Raw genomic sequence first — 24,404 nt, forward strand, 5'->3', positions numbered from 1 at the left:
AAAGGGGAGGTTTTATTATTTTTTTGTGAGGCTCTTAACCTGGAACAGTTTTACCCAACAGCAAAATTAGAAGACAATTACACAACTTATGGTCCTTGAACCCCCCAAGGTGCTTTACAACACAGCCGTTCAGAGCTAATGCAGGTCGGAGTCCAATCAGAGCATGCGTGGCGTGGTGCAGATCCACACGAGGAACTGCAGAATCTTTCTGCATGGTTTCTATATTTTTCAAGATGCTGCATGAATGATCCACACAGGAAGTGAGTGTGCCTGCATCCGGTTTATTTCAAAACAAAACCTGGGCTGCCTCGTTCTGTTGGCTTCTGTTATTGTTTTGAACAACAGGGATTTTAGTTCAGTGTGTGGTTGTCCACATTGGTTTTATTGGTGTATGTTCAGGAAGGTTTCAACTCATTCCAGCAGCAGAAGAAACATCATCTCAGACTCAGAACCGGTCCAGGCCCTGGGTTAGACTCTGAAACACGCGCTCCGTTTCACAAAGACATGATGTGAGATAAAATTTATTGATCAGAAAATATTCTTCTGTAAATAAAGTTCAAAACAATCAAAACAACAAAAGCACTTTTACAATTTGACACAATAATAGTAGAGATAATATTAATTATAATAAAAATACAAATAGTTATAGGTGAGGGCTCCCTGCTGCAGAGATGCCCAGCACTAATACTGTTACACACACACACACACACACACACACACACACACACACACACACACACACACACACACACACACACACACACACACACACACACACACACACACACACACACACACACACACACACACACACACACACACACACACACACACACACACACACACACACACACACACACAGGTATAAAGAAATTGTCACAAAGGTGATCATCAGATTCATATCAAGTGTCCTGAACAAACAGGAAGTTATTGCATCATCATCATCATCATCATCATCATCATCCTTTCATCTCAGACCCAACAGAAGGCACCATGAGGAGAACTCTGCTGAATCAACAGCTGATTGTCATCTTCTCTCAGTCAGGAAACCGGTCCTAAAGGCGCCCCAAGACCCACAGGCACTTTGGTTGGAGTGGTGCTTATTAAGCCCCGCCCCCCTACAGCAAACTTCCCTCTGCAGGAGCTGAAGTTTGAGATGTGAGTCAGAAAATACTTTTGAAACTGAAACATTTTTATAAATTCTGACAGAGTCAGTCATGATTGTTTAACTCAGCTCTTGTCATCCAGAGTTGACATACAGAGTTCCTGTGTTAAGGAGACTGTGGAGATGAGCTGTTAATGACAAGCTCTGGGAAGGCAGCAAGAGCATTCGATAAACCTGAGAAAAGCTGCTACGGTGGCCCAGAGGGCCAAACAGGGAGAGGGGGTAAACACAGAGTTCATCAGGATTGTCCACGCTTGGAAATATGGCTGTGTGTGTGTGTCCTTATGGATGTGCAGCATATACGGTGCGTGTGAGTTCAGCCTTGGAAGGGTAGCAGGTGTGTAAACACAAGGTAAAATAAAAACATCCCTGCCAAAAGGTTTGCACTAAATCACAAAAAAATCCTGATTTTTTTCATGTTCGTTTTTGTGATCAGGAGCAGAAAGCTGAATAAAACCATGGATTTGATCAGTGAACTCATGTTTCCTGCCGGACTAGCAAAGAGCTGCAACATCTTCCTGTTTTATTCTAACTAAGCAGCTTCACAGTCTCTGAGCTTCCTGGTCATAAAGGTCTGGCTGAGACACGGAGCTGAAAACACCCGACTCAGGTGTGTTTGAGTGACTGAATTCTTCCTGAACACCACATCAGCTGATGCGGGTCCAGGTTCTGACCCAATTTAACAGAAGCGCTCCAGACTCAGGGCTGAAAGCAGCGCCAACAGGAAGCTTCCTGTAAAAAAACACCAGATTAACAAACAAATAAATAAATGTGGAAATGAAACAAACTAAATAACAAAAGTGGTCCCTATATTTTATTTTTAATATATGATGAACTGTATCTCAGTGATATTCAACTTTGACATTTTGATGCTTTTAATTTGTAATCAAATGTAATAATTTATAGTGTTTGTTAATAGTGCGAAAATTAAACGTGAAAAAGTGAAAAAACTATACAAATGTTGAAAAAAAAAACCCAAATCATCAACTTGTTCCGATCTTCATATTTCTCTGTGTGTTTGCATTTCCACAAGAATTTATCCTTCAATGTTCCTCATCTGTGTGTGTGTGTTGTCCTGTTGGGCCAGAAGTGATTCTAGAGTCTGGATCAGTTCTGTCGAGGGCTGACTGTCTTTGAGCAAGGCACTAATACTGCTGAGGTTTCACATTCAGACATTAGTCTCACACACACACACACACACACACACACACACACACACACACACACACACACACACACACACACACACACACACACTAATACTTTAATATAAAAGCTCTGTAATAACTTTTCTGACAGCTTGATTGTAGCGACGCAGGTGAGTCAATTACAATGATTGTCATTAAGCTGCCCCACCCCCTTCTACCCCAGGGGACGGGGCTCTGGGACACAGGGGAGGAAGAGCCAGGCACTTAGAGCAGTAGGAGACCTGGAGCTGCTGCAACAAGGAGAGCCAGGAGGAGAGGAGGTGAAGGCACGGAGCTCTTGGAATGGATGGAGGAGGTCCTGATTTCAGAGCTCAGGAAGGCTGACAGGGGCACGTGGGACACCAGAGTGGGGCTGGCGTAGTTGATGAGGGCGTCGATCTTCTCGGCCTCCTTACTGCAAGCTTCAACCTGAAAACCATGACATGTTTGAGGTGAGGAGTTAAAATGGACTCAGGTTTAACAGAAGTGTCAGAAAGCAGGTCGCTATGGTTACAGATGGTTCTAGTTAAAGTCACACCAACACGGATAACGAGGCTCCGCCAAGCTGAGTTAGGCCTGTTCCACCTCTCTGTCCGCATGCTCCAGTTATTCCCAGATTATTCCTGTTAATGAGTCAGGTGGAAACAGGAAGTAAACCATAATGTGGTGGACGTTCAGACCAGTCATGCACGCTGCCGGCTCTAAGTTCGACACCTTTTTAAAACTAGTAAGACTCCAGCGGTGGTCCCTGATGCCAGGAATGACAAACACTTATTTCTATTTATGTCTCTTCTACAGTCCTGCCGCTTGTGGTCATGATGTTCTTCATGATGTTGCCAGGGACAAACGGGAGTGGGCTTCAGGAAATGACAGGAGCAGGAACACGTGTCTGTGACCAGTAACCACACTGGTTTCTATTAAACCCACTATCATTTATGGGGCTGTTCTGTAAACAAGAAATAATCAAGATGACTAAATAATGAAGAGGAAGCAGAAAAAGACAGTGAGACAGATGGACCCTCCCCCTCAGTTTACCACCGTAAGCCCAGCAGACACAAACACAGCTATGCTGTTTGTGTTGTGCTCATTTCAGTAGAAGAAGAGATGAAAGCCAAAAGGAGCACCTGTTGTTAGAGCAGCAGATCATGTGCTTCCTGTTACAGGTTAACCAGAGATCAGCTAAGCAGAACTCTAACTACAGCCTGAATCTGGAGCTTCCTTCCCTCAGATGACACAAGAACAATCAAGAGTAAATGAAACATGGTAATAAAAGACTACTCAAACCTCTCTGCCTCTTCCCTGGGGGATGCCACAAGGCTTGATTCTGGGACCTTTACTTTTCTCACTTTACATCCTTCCCCTGGGCAACGTTTTTGCTAATTCTTACATTAACTACCACTATGTATATCCTGGCAAGTCGTCCTATATATGAATACACAGTCTAGCCATGACCCATAGAGAGAACTCAGTTGTAGGGTGGGATCTACAGTTGTCTTTTAAACCATCTCCGCATTGGAGAACCATTGGGCACTGAACAATATGACATTCTCACCACTACGGATGTTAGTCAACAAGGCCGTCTGCCGTACTGTTGAAGAAGATGCACATACGTCCTTTTTCTAAATAAAGAACTTAAGTACTTCTATCAGCTCTCGACTCAACAACAAGCCCAAGCCTAAATAGTAAAAGGTTGACGCTAAAGCCATTTCAAACAAGCAGCTATTTTTGTTGTTCCGCTCTGTTCCATCATCCCATCCACCAAACCAATAGAGTGCTGTGATTGGCCAGAAGAAAATACTGGTCTAGCCTGCTGAGGCTCCTATGACGTGTGACTAGAACAACTTGCAGCGTTAAATCATTTTGCTTCGACTACCGTCTGTCTGGATTTCTAGGTGAACATCTATGCTGATGACTACCAAACCTACCTGGCTTTCAATCTACTTAACTTGATTCAGTCATTCCTGGATTGTCTCTTGAAGGTCAAGAACAGGTTTTCTGTTAAAGCGATACTAAGCACCATGGGACGTCACAAACAGGAGTATAATGGAAAAAGTTGATAATAATGTGTCTTAATATTAAAAGATCAACCCCACACCAACATACATTCATAGTCGATTAATTAGCACAGCATGTGTGCAGTGTTATGTCTTGTGAATCTGGTGACACTACAGTGTACAAGACTTTTAATGTGTTATCATGAGCCGTTTCTAGTGTTTATATTTGCTGACGGTGTCATGTTCTGTGTCCCTTTGGTCCCCAGCCCCCTCCAGGTTTTCCTCATGTTCTCTTAGTCTCCCCACTGTAGTTTCTATAGGTTTATTATTTCAGTTCCTTAGTCTCCTTTAGTGTGTGTTCCCTTCCCAAGTTAGGTCTGGTTTCCTCCCCTGCTCCGTTCTGCTCCTCCTCTCTGTTATTAGTTTCACCTGTACCCAATTCCCCACGTACCTGCTCCTCGTCTCCTATCACCCCAGCCCTGAGTATATAATCCTGTCTGTGTCTCCAGTGTTTGTCGGTTCATTGTCTTTTGTCAGCGTTGCTTTGTCCCCCTCTAGTAACTATAGATTCTGGCTCATGAGGGAGCTTTTTTTTTTCTTCTTTTTTTTTTTTTGAACTTTAGAACTTTGGCTTAGAGTCCTGCAGTTTTTGTTTTTTAGTTCTCATCCTCATCCTAAATAAAATGATTTTTTTATTTATACAACCTCTCCAGCCTTGAGTTGTGGTGTTCTGCGTTTTGGGTCCAATCCTCCTGCGCTCGCAGCGTGACAGACGGCCCCTGAGAGGAGCGGTTGTATTAGGTTGTAGCTTTTTCACTTTCTTCTGCCACAATACCAAAGAGGTATTCTGATCAGAAGGTATTGAGGTGTAAATGTTGCATCTGTTATATCCTGCCAAATTTACTGAAGTTGTAAATGATACGTAAATACGAGCAGATCAAGTGTAGCAAGGATGGGAGGCAAGATTTAACCAGGATGGATGGGAGTGGGTCGAGCTGACAGGTCGAGCTGACAGGTGGAAGGCTTGGATTTGCAAATTAGGTCTGAGATAGAAGAGGCGTCAGGTGCTGAAAAACAGGAAAATGATTCAGTGAAGGTCAGATCATCAGAGGGAAGTGAGTGGAGGTTAGTTAGACTATGACTCTGGTGGACTTTGTATATTTTCTGGTTAAAGAACGAAAGAATGCTGTTGCAGGTGTCAGTAGAAGTATAAAGTGTGTGTGTGTGTGTGTGGGGGGGGGGGGGGGAACAGAAAGTCAGGAAGGGGTTTAGGCAGACGGTAAATAACAGCAATAATGGTGGGAGTTGGTCCAGGGAGCTGAAATGCCAGGCATTCCATAGAGCTGAGCGCAGGAACAGGCATGGGGAGGACTTTCTAAGTTTCACGGTGTATGACCGCGAGACCGCCTCCTCGTGATCCGCGGGATTTAGAAGTGTAAACATAGCCTGGTGGAGTAGTGTCGTTCAGCAAGGAGAAGTCGTCGGGATGTTGCCACGTTTTGACCAAACAGAGAAAATCCAGATTGTTGTCGGAGAGGAGATCGTGGATATGATGGCCTTTGTTCGTCAGGGAGTGGATATTGAGCAGGCCAAAGTTGGCGGCGGAGGAAGACTGCAGGCCATCTGGAACGTTAGCCATCCTGGCTGGGTAGGCTAACGCAGAGTGGTCGACGCGGCGGGGAGGCCTCCTTGGAGGGCGACGGGTTGCAGACCAGAACGAGTGAGGAGAATTATGAAATTGAGGTTGTGACTTCTACGGGTGCCCTGGTGTATCTATCTCCGCCGGGGAGGGAGGACAATGTCAGGGCACCAAAGCAATCCAGGAGGTGGAGACCCGGCGTGGGAGGCCCCAAGTCGGAAGAACTCAGCGGCCTGATACAGGCCAGTCACCGGATGAAAACAGTCAGGAAGGAGGGCAAAGAGGAGGACATACAGAGCAGCGATCTTGATAGCCCACATTACGGTTGGCTCGATCCGGCAGGTGGTTGGAGTCTGGGTGTGCAGCAGGTAGGCTGATCACTGTGTCTCCAGGGTCCGCGGGTGTGGGCGGAAGAGCAGGCGGCCGAGTTACAACGTGGAAAGGTTGTAAAATCAATGTTAAAAGCCATATAGTCCAGGTGGTAGAGTCGTAGGGTCGGTCCTGACACTGAAGATTTAGTGTGGACTCAAAACATCTAGGAGCCAGTACAGTCAAAGCTCAAAGGGTCCGGTGAGCAGCGGCAGCCATTCGCGCCAGCGTCCGCTCTGTCCCGCTACTGTGCTGATCATGGGCTCTCATAACACCTGAGCGGTGCCACAGACTGACGGACTGTCGCTGCATGCTTGCTTAGTATGAGGATTGCTGTAAAGACTCTGAAACTAGTCAGTGACTTGATGCAACCTGCTGGTTCCTTATATAGGAAACTTTTTACTGATTGGCTTATTGGCCTGAACTGTATTGAAATGTTTACTGTGTGAATTTCCTTGAGACGGCTCTTGGCGCTATAAGAATAAACGGAATACTATTAAAAATAGAATAAAGAAGCTTGCTTTTTGTTGGCATCATGATGGAATCTGGAATTGAAAGTTAGGGAATTATTTATAGCCCACACTCTTTTGAGGAAGCTGAAGAACTGACTGATAGTGGCCTGGTTTTGTTGCCACCGGACTTTTGTCCAACAGTGTGAATCTTTTGACTTCGTGGCTTATTTAGTAACACTTGACTTGTGTCAGTGTTAGCTCGTTGTTAGTGCTAGCTAAAGCAGGCTGCTGTAGGGTCATTTATGACAGTTCTAATTACACTTTCAAATTAAATGATGAAAAAAAAAGACGCAGTTGTTTTTTCTTCTAAGAAAATCTCCTAAAGGTTCAGAATGCCGTGGCTCAGTTCCTGACGAATACGGACCACCACAGTCCCATCTCTCCTGTACATGCAGACTCGCATTGGCCCCCTGTGCTTTTTCGTATCAAAGTCCTTGTCTTCATCTATAAAATTCTTAATGTCCGGGCCCCTTCCTACCTTTCCAGAATAATTACTCCATAAGTGCCATTGCAATCACGGGGACAGCGGATACATGCTCTTATCAGTACCCAAGGTACTTCGTAGGAAGTGAGTGTTTTCTTACGCCACCCCAAAACTCTGGAATGAGCTTCCTCTGCACGTGAGGCAGGCCCTGGTGATAGTTTGCATGAGTCCACTCTTCACGCCCAGTACTGTTATCGTTTGAATGCTGATTTTGTCTCCTTGTATTTCACTGTGTAACTTTTATCTGTCTAGTATTTCATGTTCTTTTCATCACTGCTGAGTTCTATATCTTTGTTGGGCTGTCATGCTGTTTTTAAAATGTGTTAGAAATAAACACGGTATGGTAACAAGTCAGGTTTGGTCCTGATGATCCACAGTAAAAGAGCCTTGGTGCTAGCATGCCCACCTATGTCTCTCCTGATGGATGTGTGGTGGGGCACCAGGTTCCTGAGGGGTCCTGAGACATCAAGGACATTCTGTGGTTCCAAACTGTCGACTAGATGTTTAAAATAAAACCTTGAACCACTTGAAACAGTAAAGATCCATGGAAGACGTGGTGGCAAGACGAAGCTGGATTCTGTAAATCTGTTAGATGTCGTGTCTTTAGAGAACAGCGATGAGACCACATGGTAGACTGGGACTAAAACCCAGAAGGCTGATGGTCCAGCCAACCCACGCTGGACATCACTTCCTCTCTGCTGCTTCCCCTCAGACAAAAGGTTATTTATCGAATGACAGATTTATTATTTCTCATATTCTAGATAAATTCTTGTGACTTCAAGGAAGTAGTCCTATCAGACTGTGTCACAGCTGGACCGGCGACCACTTGTCTGACCAGGCCTTTCCACTGGACCTGTAAGCATCATGTAACATCCGTGAAACGTGGTACGCAGCAATCAGTAACCGGTAAAGTGTTTGTGTGTTTCCACCGGCTGTGGTGTGGAGGTTAGTGTTGCTTCTTTTTATATGCTTCCAGAACACTTCAAGCTCAGCGGTTCAGATTGGACCAGACAGAAAGTGAAACATGAAAGCAGAGTAAAACAAACAGACAACATTAAAATAAAAGTCATGTGCTGATTTCCGGTTGTTTAAGTACCGTATTTTCCGACTATAAGTCTCACTTTTTTTCATAGTCTGGCTGGTCCTGCAACTCAAGGTTGGTTTATGCTTGACGCGTCCGCGAGGTCCGCACGGCTCCGCGCGGCTCCGCGCGGCGAAATTGCGTCGTTTTACCAACCACGCCCCTTCACCGCGCCTCAGCACGGCCCAAACTTTCCTCACCGCGCACCTCGGAAAATTTCTAACCACGCGGACGGTCGGACGCGGAAAAACATTGCGGACCGGCAAGAACTAGTATGGCAGAGGTTCGTAAATACAGCTCTCAGAGATCACCGTGATCAACATGTTGTTAATAATTCTTGGAAAGAAATAACTCGCACTGTCGGAAAAGACGAGGACGCTGTTAAAAATGCTGGAATGCCATGTTGTAAACAGTAATTTCTACTTCTACTATGGTGTAGTGTTGGATGCATGCCATAGAGCTCCATGCTGCCTCCTACAGTTTGGGAGAATATTGGCTCACCGCAGAGACAAGCCGCACGAACCATAAACGCTGCGAGTTGTGAAGCGTGTTCCATCCGCGAGCCGCATCACCAAGCGGAAAGTGAATGCGTCAAGCATAAACCAAGCTTTATACTCTGGAGCGACTTATAAACCAAATTATGTAGGCTATACCGTGCTGCTGCGGGCCGGCTCCAGACCAGGAATGAGCTCCCCTGCCCCGCTGTGAATACAAAACACACAGCCATCACCTGCCGGAGCCTGTTGCGCGTCGTTGCGCGCTGGATCCGGCCCAGATTTCAGCTCTTCTGCCCCGCCATCACCTGCTGCAGCCTGTGGCGCGCTGCTGCGGGCCGGCTCCAACCCAGGAATGAGCTCTTTTGTCCCACTGGGAGGGTTTGAAACACCGCCATCCTCTGCTGGAGACTGTGGCGCGCTGCTGCGCCCTGGTCGTTTATTCTGTTATTGTTACCAGTACTTGTCTTGCAATGTGAAGCGCTTGGTCTCAGATTTTGTAAGAAAAATAATAAAGTTTCCCCCCAAAATGCGACTTATATATGCTTTTTTCTTCTTCATTATACATTTTATGGCTGGTGCGACTCAGGCCCTGTCCACACGTAGCCGGGGATCTGCCAAAACGTAGATATTTTTCTACGTTTTGGCCTGTCATCCACACGAAAACAGAGTTTTTTCACACGAAAACGGATCTTTTTAAAAACTCCGGCCAAAGTGAGGATCTGCGTTTTCTCCGTTTTGGGTGTCTGCATGTGGACAGACAAAACCGGAGTTTTAAGGTCCGCAACGTCACTTTCCGCGACAAAAAAATGCTGACATCACGTGTGCGACCTGTGTTTACACTAGCCGACAGCATGGATGCCCTCGGAGCTGCGCTCGCTTTATCAATTGTCCAAGCGCTTTTTGCTTGTTTGTTTTTGCAAGCGGAATTACTGCTCCTTGCGGAAGACCACAGACGAAGGACAAGGTTAAGAACGGGGGAAGTACTGCCGCCTACAGGTCTGGCATGTCCTTAACAACGTATTTATCCGGGTACGTGTGGACAGTTTTTTTTTTAAAACGAGGTGGTGAGGATGCACGTTTTTGGAGGGGCGGATATTCGTAAAAAAAAAACCCGGCTACATGTGGACTAGGCCTTATTCTCCGGAAAATACGGTAGTAAAAATGTACATCTATTCCTGTGAAAACTCCGTAGCTGAAAATTAACCACAGACCTTTTTGGTAACATGCTGCCATCTTTCTCCTGGCTTGTTATTGCATGAACTTTTAAATTTTAAGGTTCTTTTAATGGTTCTAAATGTCTTAATGGTCTTGGGCCTTCTTATCTCTCAGAACTGCTTCATAAATACGAGCCTTCGCGGTCCCTGCGCTCCTTTGGCAGCCATCTCCTCATCATTCCAAAAGTCAGGACACACTCCCAAGGCGAGGCATCCTTCCAGTTTTATGGCCCTCGCCTCTGGAACAGTCTGCCAGAGGACCTCAGGGCTGTAGAGAGTGTTCTTGTTTTTAAGGCCAGGCTCAAGACTCACCTTTTTAGTATAGCTTTTAAGTGATTTAGATCTATTTTAGCCTGTTTTACCATCTTTTATGTATTTTATCAGTGCTTTATTACTTACTCATTTACTTAAATGACACATATTTTCTTATATATTAATTTTAACTTGTAATAATTATTAGTTTTAACCAGTATTAATAATCTGTTGTACAATATTTTTATATGTTTAATTATAAGTTTCTACTTGGATATCTTTTATCACTGTGTTTTATTTAGATTTTTATTTATCAGCTGTTTATGTTTAATATGTTTCTTAACTTATCTTAGTCTCATTAGTAAACTAGTGTTTCCTCTGTGGGGGCCGGCTGCCCCGGGGGCAGCGGTGGACTGTGGTGAACGGGGTGCTTCCCGTGTCTACTCTTACCAAGGCTATTGCTGCCAATCTTGGTGCTCCCGGTGCAGTTGGCTCCTTTGATGGCATTTTCGTCTTATTTGTACCTACTACATCTCCATTCAGCCAGGAGGCCTTTCTCTTTTAACTATGTGTGTGTGTGTGTGTGTGTGTGTGTGTGTGTGTGTGTGTGCGCGCGTGTGTGTGTGTGTGTGTGTGCGCGTGTGTGTGTGTGTGTGTGCGCGCGTGTGTGTGTGTGTGTGTGTGTGTGAGAGAGAGAGAGAGAGTTTGCATCTGCTTGGGACGGGATTGAGGGTGGGAGAAGAGAGATACAAAAGGGATCTTGTTTGCGAATCTGTGTGGGAGGGGTGGGAAACCAACTGCTTCCTGTTTGTTTTTAATATTGTAAAGCGATTTCAGCTGCATTTGTACGAAAAGCGCTTCATAAGTACATTTAGATTTTTTGATTGATTGAAATGTTGAAATCACGCGTGATCCTGCAATTCTCTGGACATTTCATGACCTAGCGGGACCAGCTGTGCGCAGCGCTTTCGCTGCTGTTTGGTGTCTAAATCGCGCTGCTTACACATCTAATGGAAATGTGGGTTGAGACCTCCGAGCTGTGTGTGTGTTACCTGCAGCGGGGTTGGATGGTGGTCCACTGGAGCGATGAGGACCACCAACTGGTTGTTGATGCTCAGGTAACCGAAGACATCACACTGTGGCACGGAGACATAAAGCCTCAGAATCTGAAGGACGTCTCGGACTGTCACGAACTGGTTCTTATTCAGCTGCAGAGGAAACAGAAAACATCAGCGTAAGTGCTGCAGGTCAAACCCACATAGCTTTTCTGCTTGATTAAATCTGAGGTTGATGTTTTATTTATAATAATTTATCTTCTGAAGGTTAGAAAAAATCAGTTAATGTTTACAGTGACCCAAAGGGCCAAGATTAAAAGTAAATAGAACATTTTAAACTTTATCTTATTTAATGGAAAGTGTTTCTAAAATATCTAATCAACTTGAACAATAGTTTAACTCCTCTGAACCGCTACCTCTACTTGTTAGCTTTCATTCATCTCAGAATTATAAACATTCTCTGAATCATTGGAACATTTCAAAGCAACTGAAGGAATTCGCAAGAAAAACCTCAGTGCTCCTTGCAGGTCGAGTCGTTCTAAAGCAGCAACAGCCTCCTCTGTTCTGAATGCTGCTGCTGCTGCTAAACACGAGTATAACTCGTCTCATGTTTGAATGCTGGTACGGCATTCTCTACTTCTTCCATACACTTTTTGGAACAGTTTCAACTACTTCAAACTTTCATCTGTTATTGCAAATTTGGTATCAAAACAAGTTAATTCGCAGTTCATTCCAGGCATTACTTGTGTTATTTATAGCTTACATTGTTTTTTTGTGGGTTTTTGGCCCGTTGAAAGGAATGCAAAAGTCCACAGATCATTCAGCTTTTGGGATTTTAACTACTTCTGCATCCTTAGAGCATTCAAGTTTTAAAACGCTCACACGACTTTCAGCTACTACCACATGATTCAGCTTCTTGACATCTTTCTAAAGTCAGTTTTATGTATGATTAGGGACTGTTCAGAAATTTATAATGACAAATGGTAGATAAGTGGTAAATGGCCTGTATTTGATATAGTGCCTTATAGAACCCCCCAAGGCACTTTACAACACAACCAGTCATTCACACATTCACACCCTGATGGGGATGAGCTACGATGTAGCCACAGCTGCCATGGGGCGCACAGACAGAGGCGAGGCACCACCGGTCCCTCTGACCACCACCAGTAGGCAAGGTGGGTTAAGTGTCTTGCCCAAGGACACAATGACAGCGACAGACTGAGCGGGGCTCGAACCTGCGACCTTCTGATTGTGGGGTGAGCAACCTGTGCCACCATTGCCCCAGCAAAGTGGGAGAGCTGACCCTTCCATGCTCCATTTTAGACAAATGTCCTGGGAGAACTGTAGGTGCTATCAAAATGAGAAGAACAGATAAGTCTGCGTTTAGCCATAATTTATGAATGAACTCAAAAACTGTGGTGGTTGCGTTTAAAACTACTAATTTTTCACTAACCTTTAGCTTCACATCTTCTGTAAATGATTTTTACCACACCCACACTGAAAGAAACGATACCTTGAAATGTAGGCCTTTTCGTCAGCGTTTAGGGCTAGAATTTGTTGGCTGTAGGAATTACGGTTCTTCGGCTACATGCCTCACGGTGAGATGAGTGCCATGTCTGCTGTCATTGAGCTCATGATAAAAAAGGCCAGTCAAACACCTCTCTGCAATGCCTGCGAGTGATATCGGACACAACGGCTCCTTTAAGAGCCAGCAAACAGCCTCAGACGCAAAATACACTCCAGCTCCCTGAAGACAACCCAGACTAGAAGGGTCGTATTCTCAGCTGGCTACGAGCTCCAGTACCAGAGGTCCACGCCATCTGCAGTGTCCATCTCGACCTCCTGACCCCCTGGATCGCTTGGGAAACTTCACACAAGGGTGCGTAGATTGGCACAAATGGTGACGGATGGTTTTATAAACAAATCTCTAGCTTATCAAACCATACAGCCAAATAGATTTTACCACCCAGACTTCACAAGCCATCTCTGATACTTATAAGGATTTACTAAAACATCTACAGTCAGGTCCATAAATGTTGGGACATCGACCACAATGCTAACATTTTTGGCTCTATACACCACCACAATGGATATCAAATGAAACGAACAAGATGCGTTTATGTGCCTCCCACTTGTTAAGGGACCAAAAGTAAAGGGACAGAATAAGAACCATAAATCAAGCTTATACATTTCAATACTTGGTTGCAAATCCATTGCAGTCAATTACAGCCTGAAGTCTGGAACACATAGACAAATCAAAAATCAAATCATATCACTTTTATTGTCACGTCACACGTGCAGGTACACTGGTACAGTACATGTGAGTGAAATTCTTGTGTGCGAGCTTCACAGCAACAGAGTTGTGCAAAAATACAGTAACGTAAAAACGAGCAAAATATAAAAATGGCTAATCTAAGTAATAATATCTATAGTATGTAAGGTATGTACTTTCCTAAATGTGTGTGCTAAGTATTTTATTTTTTATTTTTCTACGTGTGTGCGTGTGAGTGTGTGTAATGTGTATATACATATTTAACAAATGAATAAAGTAAACAATAAAATAAGAGATATAAAATGTACAGAGGTTGGTATGTGCAAAACAGTGGCATTAATGTACAGTATGGAGTGTGTAATGTTGGAGTTTCAGTAGTGAGGGTGAGGTGTCTGTGAAGTGTTCAGCAGTCTGATGGCCTGATGGAAAAAGCTGTCTCTCAGTCTGCTGGTTCTGGACCGGATGCTGCAGAACCTCCTTCCTGATGGAAGTAGTCTGAACAGTTTATGGCTGGGGTGACTTGAGTCCTTGATGATCCTCCCTGCTTTCCTCAGGCACCGCTTCCTGTAGATGTCTTGGAGGGAGGGAAGCTCACCTCCAATAATCCTTTCTGCACACCGCACTACTCTCTGGAGAGCTTTGCGGTTGTAAGCGGTGCTGTTGCCATACCAGGTGGAGAGGCATCCAGTGAGGATGCTCTCAATGGCACAGCGATAGAAGGTCCTGAGGATGCGGCGGCTCATGCCAAATCTTTTCAGTCTCCTGAGAAAGAAGAGGCGCTGCTGTGCCTTCTTCACTGTATTGTTCGTGTGCACTGACCACGTAAGATCCTCTGCCAGATGAACTCCAAGGAAACGGAAACTGCTCACCCTCTCCACAGCGTCGCCGTTGATGGTGATGGGGGGGTGTATTCCTCTGCTCCTCCGGAAGTCCATTATCAGCTCCTTTGTCTTTGTGACATTGAGGGTGAGACTGTTGTCCTGACACCAGTGGGTCAGGGCGCTGATCTCCTCCCTGTAGGCCGTCTCATCATCGTTGGTGATGAGACCCACCACTGTGGTGTCGTCCGCATACTTCACAATGATGTTGGAGTTTCTCGTGGCCGTGCAGTCGTAGGTGTAGAGTGAGTACGTTGGGTTTCTTCCCTGGTGATGCTCTGCCAGGCCTCTACTGCAACAGTCTTCAGTTCCTGCTTGTTCCTGGGGAATTTTGCCTTCAGTCTTGTCTTCAGCAGGTGAAATGCATGCTCAATCGGATTCAGGTCAGGTGATTGACTTGACCATTGCAAAACAGTTCACTTCTTTCCCTTCAAAAACTCTCTGGTTGCTTTTGCAGTATGCTTTGGGTCATTGTCCATCTGCACTGTGAAGCGCCGTCCAATGAGTTCTGAGGCATTTGGCTGAATATGAGCAGATTATATTGCCTAAAACACTTCAGAATTCATCGTGCTGCTTTTGTCAGCAGTCACATCATCAATAAATACAAGAGAACCAGTTCCACTGGCAGCCATACATGCCCACGCCATGACACTTCCAGCACCACTGATGAGGTGGTATGCTTAGGATCATGACAGTTCCTTTCCGTCTCCATACTCTTCTCTTCCCATCACTCTGGTACAAGTTGATCTTGCTCTCATCTGTCCATAGGATGTTGTTCCAGAACTGTGAAGGCTTTTTTTTAGATGTTTGGCAAACTCTAATCTGGTATTCCTGTTTTTGGGACTCACCAATGGTTTACATCTTGTGGTGAACCCTCTGTATTCACACTGGTGGAGTCTTCTCTTGATTATTGACTTTGACACAGATACACCTACCTCCTGGAGAGTGTTCTTGATCTGGCCAACTGTTGTGAAGGTGTTTTCTTCACCAGGGAAAGGATTCTTCGGTCATCCACCACAGTTGTTTTCCGTGGTCTTCCGGGTCTTTTGGTGTTGCTGAGCTCACCGGTACGTTCCTTTTTCGGGAGCAGCAGTAGTACAACAGGTTGAGCGGGTTGTCCAGTAATCGGAAGGTTGCAGGTTCGATCCCGGCTCCGGACAGAGAATTCTGCTGTTGTGTCCTTGGGCAAGACACTTAACCCACCTTGCCTGCTGGTGGTGGTCGGAGGGACCGGTGGTGCCTGTTCTCGGCAGCCTCGCCTCTGTCAGTGCGCTCCAGGGCAGCTGTGGCTACATCGTAGCTCATCACCATCAGTGTGTGAATGTGTGTGTGAATGGATGAATGATACACTGTAGTGTAAAGCGCTTTGGAGTCCTTACTCTGAGAGGCGCTATACAAGTGCGGGTCATTTATCATTTATTTCTTTTTGAGAATGTTCCAAACTGTTGTTTTGGCCACGCCTAATGAAACCTGATAGGTTTCTTTTGTTTTTTCAGCCTAATGATGGCTTGCTTCACTGATAGTGACAGCTCTTTGGATCTCATCTTGACAGTTGATAGCAACAGGTTCCAAAATGCAAGTAGTACACTTAAAATGAACTCTGGACCTTTTATCTGCTCATTGTAACTGGGATAATGAGGGAATAACACACACCTGGCCATGGAACAGCTGAGAAGCCAATTGTCCAATTACTTTTGGTCCCTTAACAAGTGGGAGGCACTTATGCAAACTGTTGTAATTCCTACACCGTTCACCTGATCTGGATGTAAAAACCCTCGAATAAAAGCTGACAGTCTGCAGTTAAAGCATATTTTGTTTGTTTCATTTGATATCCATTGTGGTGTATAGAGCCAAAAATGTTAGCATTGTGTCAATGTACCAATATTTATAGACCTGAATGTAGGTCGCATTCCATCATTTCATTCATACTTTGTCATGTACAATCATTTCGTTTAGGAAAATAGAATTAAAATCATTTTTATAAACTATATTCTTGACTCTGTCTGGATTAATGTGAAGTGTGTGTTCCCTGAATAAGTCAAAGAAACTAAAGTCTTCTGGTTAAAGATCCAAAGACCAATCAGACTGATATTTCATATTTATATGGAACGTCACATCTAATTGATCCTTTAATAAATAAGTGACCAATCCTGACCGCTACATCACCTCGTCATATCCCCTACAAATACTAAGCTAGGCACAAACATTTACACCGTAGACCACTCAAGCCTTTAGCCGCTCATGGTTTTAAATGTTTGTACACCAGTTTTTGAATACAGCGTTTCTGTTTGGACCTTACAGTTTCGGGTTTTGGCTGCAGCTGTGACAGACCTGCAGCATATCAGTGATGTACTAATGAGGCGTTCTGGTTGGTTAGAACTTCCACGCCTGTTCCTGTCTGTCATCCCAACTCAGGGAGTGCTCTCAACAGCACAGTCCTACTGAGACCTGTGGTGTATTTATCAGTATGTCTGTCTGTCTCTCCCTCCTTCTATGCACCCCGAATCCACCATCCAACATTACATCCACCCATCTCTCACGCTCTCTCACGCACTCAGTTCAAGGATTTTTAGTTGTTTGTGACAAAACAAAGTCAACATTCTGAACATTTTTGGCTTTTAACGTAGATTTTACTATGCCCTGCCTTCTTTTTTTGGTCATATTTAGAGAAATGCTTTAATGGTTTTGGGAATGTTTTGGCTTTTTAACTGCAAAAACCTTTAGCCAGTTTTTCAGGACATTTGAACGTTACAGTCAGAGGTTTTAGCTTATTGCTTTTCAGAAATGTTTGTTTTTTTAAGCTTCACATTTCAGCTTCAAATTATAAATCTTCATGAACTTTCTTCAATTTTTACATTTGAGCTAATCAAGTCAAATTGACTATTACACCCATTCTTCTAAAATATTTGCTATTTAACTCATTAACTGCCATTGATGACTAAAGTAATCAGTTGTATTTTTTAATGGGGCGAACCTGGGAACAAGCCCCCGCACCATCAGAGTAAAAGTCACGGCTCTAAACCTTCACTCGTGTGTCAAACGTCACATGATCAGGAAACAGAAAATCCATGAATTAGGAGATCGTTTTGGGACGCTGCTGAGGCGCTAACCGGAAAAGCTTCTGCAGCTCACACTTCAACAACGGATCTTAAAAGAACAATTAGCACCAAAACACACCGACTCTTCCTGATGTAAGAAGTGAGTCTGCTCCTTTTTTGGGTAGTTTTGGTGTTTAAATGATCATAGAGCACAATGTTCGGTGACTCTTCAAAAACAGTAAAATCGCTCAAAAACGCAGACAGTCAGGGGCGCTCTGATCAGAAAACGGCTGGCAGTGAATGAGGTAACCAGTGCAATATTGTCCAGGACTCAAACTTAGTTCAGATGTTTATGCTTTCTGCTAATTAGGACATTTTTTTTTACCAATTTTCCATGACATCCTGTTAACTTTGACAGCTGAACTACATTTTAGCTTCACTTGAGTTCTTAGGCCTCTTCAGCTATTCAGCTTTCAAACAGCATTTCTGCAACAAATGCAATTCATTTAGTTATATTTTGTTGTTTTGTAGAACCACCATACGCAAACATCAGAACATTATTAGTCTGATTTTCAATAAAGTTATTTTTATTAATGAGGAATATAAGAATATAACATTTCAGGTGTGTGTTTGATACCACGCTGTTAGTCTGTATGGGAGTAGAAATGGTGAACATGTAGGTGTGCTGCCCCCTGGTGGATCAGCATTAGAATGACTGCAGAAACAGCTCAAATTCATAAGAGAATATCATAATTAAATTGTTAGCTTTACTTATAAGAGGAAACAGACATTGGTGACATTTAAACCGTCGTTCTAGCTTGTGTCCTCTATAGGGTGTAAATCAGGGTGGTCCTCTAAAGCCTCCATCCAGGTGAGTCGCCGCTCCAACACACCTGATTTTAACCAGCAGGGGATCATCAGACTAGTGCAGAGCACGATGAGACGCTGAACAGGTGAAGTGTTGGAGCAGTGAAACAACTAAAACATGTAGGATAAGGACACAACACTGATACGTAGCAGCTAATGAACATCTGCAGCGTGTTATTCAGTAACAACAGCTGAACTCTGAACTTCATACCTTTGAAAAGGTGTTCATTTGCTTCTGGTTCCAGATGATCTGTAGCATGCTGGCGCATATGGGACAGCAGGCTCCTGGAAACCAGGTCAGAGGTCAGGGCTCGGTCTGTACTATGGGTCTGTGCCACCTTTATAACAGCTCACCTGGTGGGGTGATGGGGTGGCAGCCTGGGGTGGACACAGCTGGACAGGACACCAAGCTGCAGGCTGAGTCAGGGGCCATGCCAGACACGTGCCCCACAGCGTTGCACGGGCCCTTGTAATCCACCGCCACGCGGTCAGAGAAGGCGTGGCACACTGTGTCGTAGGTCTCACCATTATGACCACAAACTTGCTGAGGTTTCCTGCAGGCTTCCTGAAACAAACACAACGTTATACTGATTTAGAGACATTTATTAGAAAGATTGGAAGATAAAATGTGACTAAAAAATAACATCAAACAGACCTGAATGAGGTCCTACTGTAGGAAAACACAAACTAACCCTAACCCTAGTCCTAGCTCCTGGTTTGGTGCAGCAGCTGGAGCTTGTAGAGGTGAAGCCCAGTTCTGCCCCAGTTCTCCTGGTACCTACCTGACACTGACCCTGGTAGGCCAGCGTCTTGCCCGCCTGCTGCAGGTGGCAAACACTGGAGTGGACCTGGCCGTCGGTGTCACAGACGGGCTCAAAGACGTTCTTGTCACAGGCGCCAGGACGGCCAACGCACTCATACTGCTGACAGTCTGACAAGCTGCTCAGACACACACGACGCTTCAGGACGCACCTGGAAACACACACACACACACACAATCACACACACACACAGGATGGGGTCACATGTCCGTAGAGGCTGAGGGTAACACCTCCTCCTTTAACATCTGTTTGAATCTAAAATCGTGTGTTTGGTGATGATGGAGGTCATCCAGCAGATCTGACCGATAGGTGTTCCACTCACTTTACTCTCCTGAGAGATCTAGGTAGAAGCTCTTGACATCAAAGCTAGAATAAACACTTTGACCCATCTGTGATATGCTGAAGTCATTAGGAGCTGACTCTGATCCTGGGCTTGCGCTGCAGTGAGGGGACACACCCACATGTAGAGGCAGGATGCTGCCACTGGGGGCAGCATCTAGTCTTTGTTACCATCAACCAGGAGAGGTCGTCTCCTGGAGCTCTGAGGAGACTTTGGAGCTCTTAAAGGTTTCAGCAAAAAAATCTCTAGAAGACTCATTATAAGAATAGTGTTGCTTAAAAAAAGTCTTTAATGCAAGTGGTTGTGTGTATGAATGAATGAACGAATGAACGAACGAACGAAGATCAGGTTGTTTGGTGCTAACAAGGATTTTAAAAGGTTTGTTCTCTGAGGTGCATGTTTTTTTTTTCAATTCAATTTAAAGATACTTTATTAGTCCCAGAGGGAAATTAATTCACCTCCTGTTATTGATCTGACTGGCTCACACCTGCAGCCTGTCACTCACCCACCTCACTTAAGGTGAGTCTTAAGCCTGCTCTTGAAAACGTGAACATTCTCTACGACCCTGAGGTCCTCTGGCAGCCTGTTCCAGAGCCAAGGGCCATTAAATTGGAAGGACGCCTCGCCACAGGTACAGTATGTGTCCTGACTTTTGGGATCACAAGGAGACGGCTGCCAGAGGAGCACAGAGGTCGCAAGGGTTTGTAAGGTAAAAGCAGTTCCGAAAGATAAGAAGGCCCAAACCATTAAGACACTTAAAAACCATAAAGAGGACCTTAAAATCGATCCTGAAACATACGGCGAGCCAATGCAGCAATTCTAAAACTGGTGTCATGTACTATTACGTGTCTTCATCAGGACACGTGCTGCAGAGTTTTGTAAAAGTTGTAAGCCCGAGATGCTTTTTTGGGAAGACCAGAAAGCAGGGCATTACAGTAGTCTATTCTACTGGTGATAAAAGCACACATCAGCATGTCCGTATTGGCCCGAGGGAGAATGGGGCGGACTCTGGCGACGTTCTTTAGATGATAAAAACCTATTTTAGTGATGTTTTTTATGTGTGGGATAAAAGTAAGCTCAGAGTCGAAAGTCACACCCAGGTTCTTCACTTGTTCAGAAGGATTCAAAGACATTGATTGTATTTTTGGTAAAAGTTTCTCTCTCTGGGCCTCAGGACCAATACTGAAACTTCAGTTTTGTCCTGGTTGAGCTGGAGAAAGTTTTCTGCCATCCAGGATTTGATGTCTAAAATGCAGTTAAAAAGTGCATCTATTGGCCGTGTGTCATCAGGAGACACATAGATGTACAACTGTGTGTCATCAGCGTAGCTGTGGAAATTCACCCCATGTCTCCTGATGACCCCGCCAAGAGGGAGCATATAAAAGTTAAAAAGCACTGGGCCCAAAATTGAACCCTGGGGCACACCACATGTAATCCTATGAACCCTAGAAGAGCAGGTATCCAAACTCACCACAAAAGTCCTGTCTGTGAGGTGGGATGTGAACCATCTGTGAACAGCACCAGAGAGGCCGATCTGTTTTAAACGAGTTAGAAGAATAGCGCGGTCTACTGTGTCAAAGGCAGCGCTAAGATCCAGTAGAACCTTTTCGTGCATCATAACTTACTCTAAACCATCATTTAAAGTCTTCAGGAGGGCCGTCTCCGTGCTGTGGTTCACCCTAAAACCAGACTGAAATTTCTCTAGGGCATTATGAGTATTGATAAAACCACTAAGTTGAAATAAAACAAGTTTTTCTAGAATTTTGCTTAAAAATGGTAAGTTGGATACCGGTCTGAAGTTTTTTTTTAATCATTAAAATCTAACTAGCTCTTCTTCAACAGGGGTCTCACCACCTGTTGAAGAAGGTTAAAATCTCACCTCTAAAGGAATCATAGAATTGTGCAAAAACTAGTGGGAATAGGGTCTGGGACACATGTATCAAGACTCTCAGCGCAGACGAGAACAAAACTGTCCAGTGTTTCCTCAGGTAGACACACACTATTCAATTCATCACAAACCATACTGCTTTTGGAGTATAAAATATCACATCTGATGGTGTCTACCTTCCCTCTGAAGTGGGCTGCATCCTCCACACAGAGAGCATCTGAGGGGTTTTCTGAAGAAAGTTAGAGTTGTGATAAAAAATATTACCAATTGTATCAAAGAGAATTTTATGATTACCGTATTTTCCAGACAATAAGTCACCTTTTTTCCATAGTCTGGCTGGTCCTGCGACTTATATACCAAAGTGACTTATATACCAAATTATGTATACCGAGCTGCTGCGGGCCGGCTCCGGCCCAGGAATGAGCTCTCCTGTCCCGCTAGGAGGGTTTCAAACACCGCCATCACCTGCTGCAGCCTGTGGCGCGCTGCTGCGCCCTGGTTGTTTATTCTGTTATGGTTACCGATACTTGTCTTGCAATGTGAAATGCTTGGTCTCAGATTTTGTAAGAAAAATAATAAAATTTCCCCCCAAAATGCGACTTATACATTTTTCTTCTTCATTATACATTTTATGGCTGGTGCGACTTTTACTCCGCAGCGACTTATAGTCCAGAAAATACGGTACTCAAGTGTTCTGAGATGATTTAGGAAAAGTAATCGTTTCTGGAATTTCTAACTGCTTTACTATAGGGTTTTAGTAGTTTCGTGCAGGGCTGTGCAGAGACCTTTGAAGGGGCGGGTGCTCAAATTTAAAAAGGGGCACACAGAATAATATTTTCAAACACCATGACATAACCACAGTATACCTGGCTGAATAACAATTCATATTTATTAGAAATTCAAAATGGAAGCGAATCATTATATACACCATAAGGACAATGTAAAGCAAAAGTAACTTGGTCTGTATTTGTATAATGCCTTCTTAGGGTTCTACAACCCCCCAAGGCACATTACAACACAATCAGTCATTCACACACATTAACACACTGATGGTGATGAGCTATGATGTAGCCATAGCTGCTCTGGAGCGCACTGACAGAGGTGAAGCTGCTGAGCACAGGCGCCACTAGTCCCTCCGACCACCACCAGCAGGCAAAGCAGGTCAAGTGTCTTGCCCAAGGACACAACAGCATCAATCTCTGATTGAAGTCAGGATCAAACCTGCAACGTTCCGATTACTGGACAACCTGCTCCACCTCCTGATCTATTGCTGTCCTATTTTACCTGATGATGGGGTACAATGTAGCTGTTGCAGGGTTGCTCCTCTTGCTGCTGCTGATGATGCTGGAGGGCAAGGCTGTGTTGATCTCAGACTGTAGGTAGTAAAACGAACAGAGGAGAAATGTTAGTCAATTACAAAATTAATGTAAGATAATAAAAAATGGCAAAAATTGGTGAAAACTCTTAGAACTGTAAGACAGAAATATCAGAGACAACACCTGTGGTGAATAAATGGAAATCTAAACATTAGTGGATAATAGAGGAGTTTATGTCAGAGATAAGAATGTGACAGTAATATAAACAGAAAGAGTTGTGTGTGTCTTCAATCTCCTCGTGTGATCTATCACGCTCCACCTGCTGTCCATCTGAGAACAAGGCAACATTAGCTGTTGTATGAATGAATTATGTAGTTATTCACATTTAACAGGTCTTGCACCTAATCCATGATCAAGAGGCTAACAAAAAACATTTTCTGGCATCAAAACATTGCAGTTGTGTATATTATTGTTTCTACACTTGTTGCTGTGATGCAACTTACCTGTACTCTTTTTTTTATCCAGCTGGTGAGGGACCCACTGCCTTTAGCTGCCTCACATAGCTCTTTCGGTCGCTGCTTCCTCCTCCTGTCCTTACGAAGCATGTCTGTACAATGATATATCATAATTAATTTACAAATGTTTTTTCATGCATATAAAACTCATGCATACACATACTGGGACATTTCATTCCTTTTCCAGAAAACTAACTGTATATAATTTGGCCACAAATTAGCTTCATGATGCTGATCCAGAATATTTCCATAATATTTTAATCATAGTGCTTTAGTAATTATAATAAAAATAAAGAATAAAACAATGTTTATGCTTTCATTCAGTTTTACTATCTACTTTGTGCAAAACAGAGAACTGTACAGATAAAATAATTTTGCTGTGAAAACAGTAGTTTTTTTTTAAATGTACATCTTTAAAACATAATGTTTTTAATACAATGCATTCAAAAAGAGAGCAAATATAAACTCCAACATTGTGAGAATATGCATAGTATTAGTGAACTAAAAAACCCACCAGAAGGGCTGAGAAACCTTAAAATCTAAAACAAAACTATGTTCCCTAAAACGCTGGACCGAATTTACAGACAAGGACTGAATATTTTGTAACACAAAACTTGTGACGGATGTTACCTTTAGTATTTTTCTTATTTCCTTTCACAAAAGGTAGCTAAATTTAAAATTTGTTCAAGTTTTATTAGTCCGCGAACCAGGAAGTGATTGTGTAAACAGGAAGCAGGGCTGTGTGAGACCCTAGTCACGTGACACGCAGCAGCAATAGGAATGCAACTTTGCGGTACCTAGTTAACAACAATGACATTTTATTGGCAAATTCCCAATATTTAAGATTGAAAAAATATTTTCGTACAAGTACTTATGTACAGAATGTTTTTGGTTAATCCTAAAGTTACTGAGGTTCAGAATCGGTACCCAGCCACAGACACACACCCAGCTAGTTATATATCACACACCTAGGGCCACAAAACAACTTAATAATGTACAAAATAATCTAATAACTGTGTA

The 24,404-nt window shown here is 43.8% G+C and overlaps 1 protein-coding gene across 1 annotated transcript in view; it reads right to left on the reverse strand.

Annotated features, from left to right (window-relative positions):
* Positions 1-261: 261 nt before the first annotated feature.
* The window catches only part of reck (reversion-inducing-cysteine-rich protein with kazal motifs), a 99,051-nt gene continuing 74,908 nt past the window's right edge, over positions 262-24,404 (reverse strand). Inside the window, exons 17-21 of the mRNA XM_054751395.2 lie at positions 19,287-19,476; positions 18,859-19,069; positions 18,716-18,789; positions 11,447-11,602; positions 262-2,781 (exon numbers count right to left, since the gene is read on the reverse strand). Of these exons, the coding sequence (XP_054607370.2) occupies positions 2,578-2,781; positions 11,447-11,602; positions 18,716-18,789; positions 18,859-19,069; positions 19,287-19,476 (835 nt within the window). The 3' untranslated portion in view covers positions 262-2,577. The remainder of the gene's footprint in view (positions 2,782-11,446; positions 11,603-18,715; positions 18,790-18,858; positions 19,070-19,286; positions 19,477-24,404) is intronic.

The sequence above is a fragment of the Nothobranchius furzeri genome, chromosome 7, assembly GCF_043380555.1.
Source record: "Nothobranchius furzeri strain GRZ-AD chromosome 7, NfurGRZ-RIMD1, whole genome shotgun sequence".
Lineage (NCBI taxonomy): Eukaryota > Metazoa > Chordata > Actinopteri > Cyprinodontiformes > Nothobranchiidae > Nothobranchius > Nothobranchius furzeri.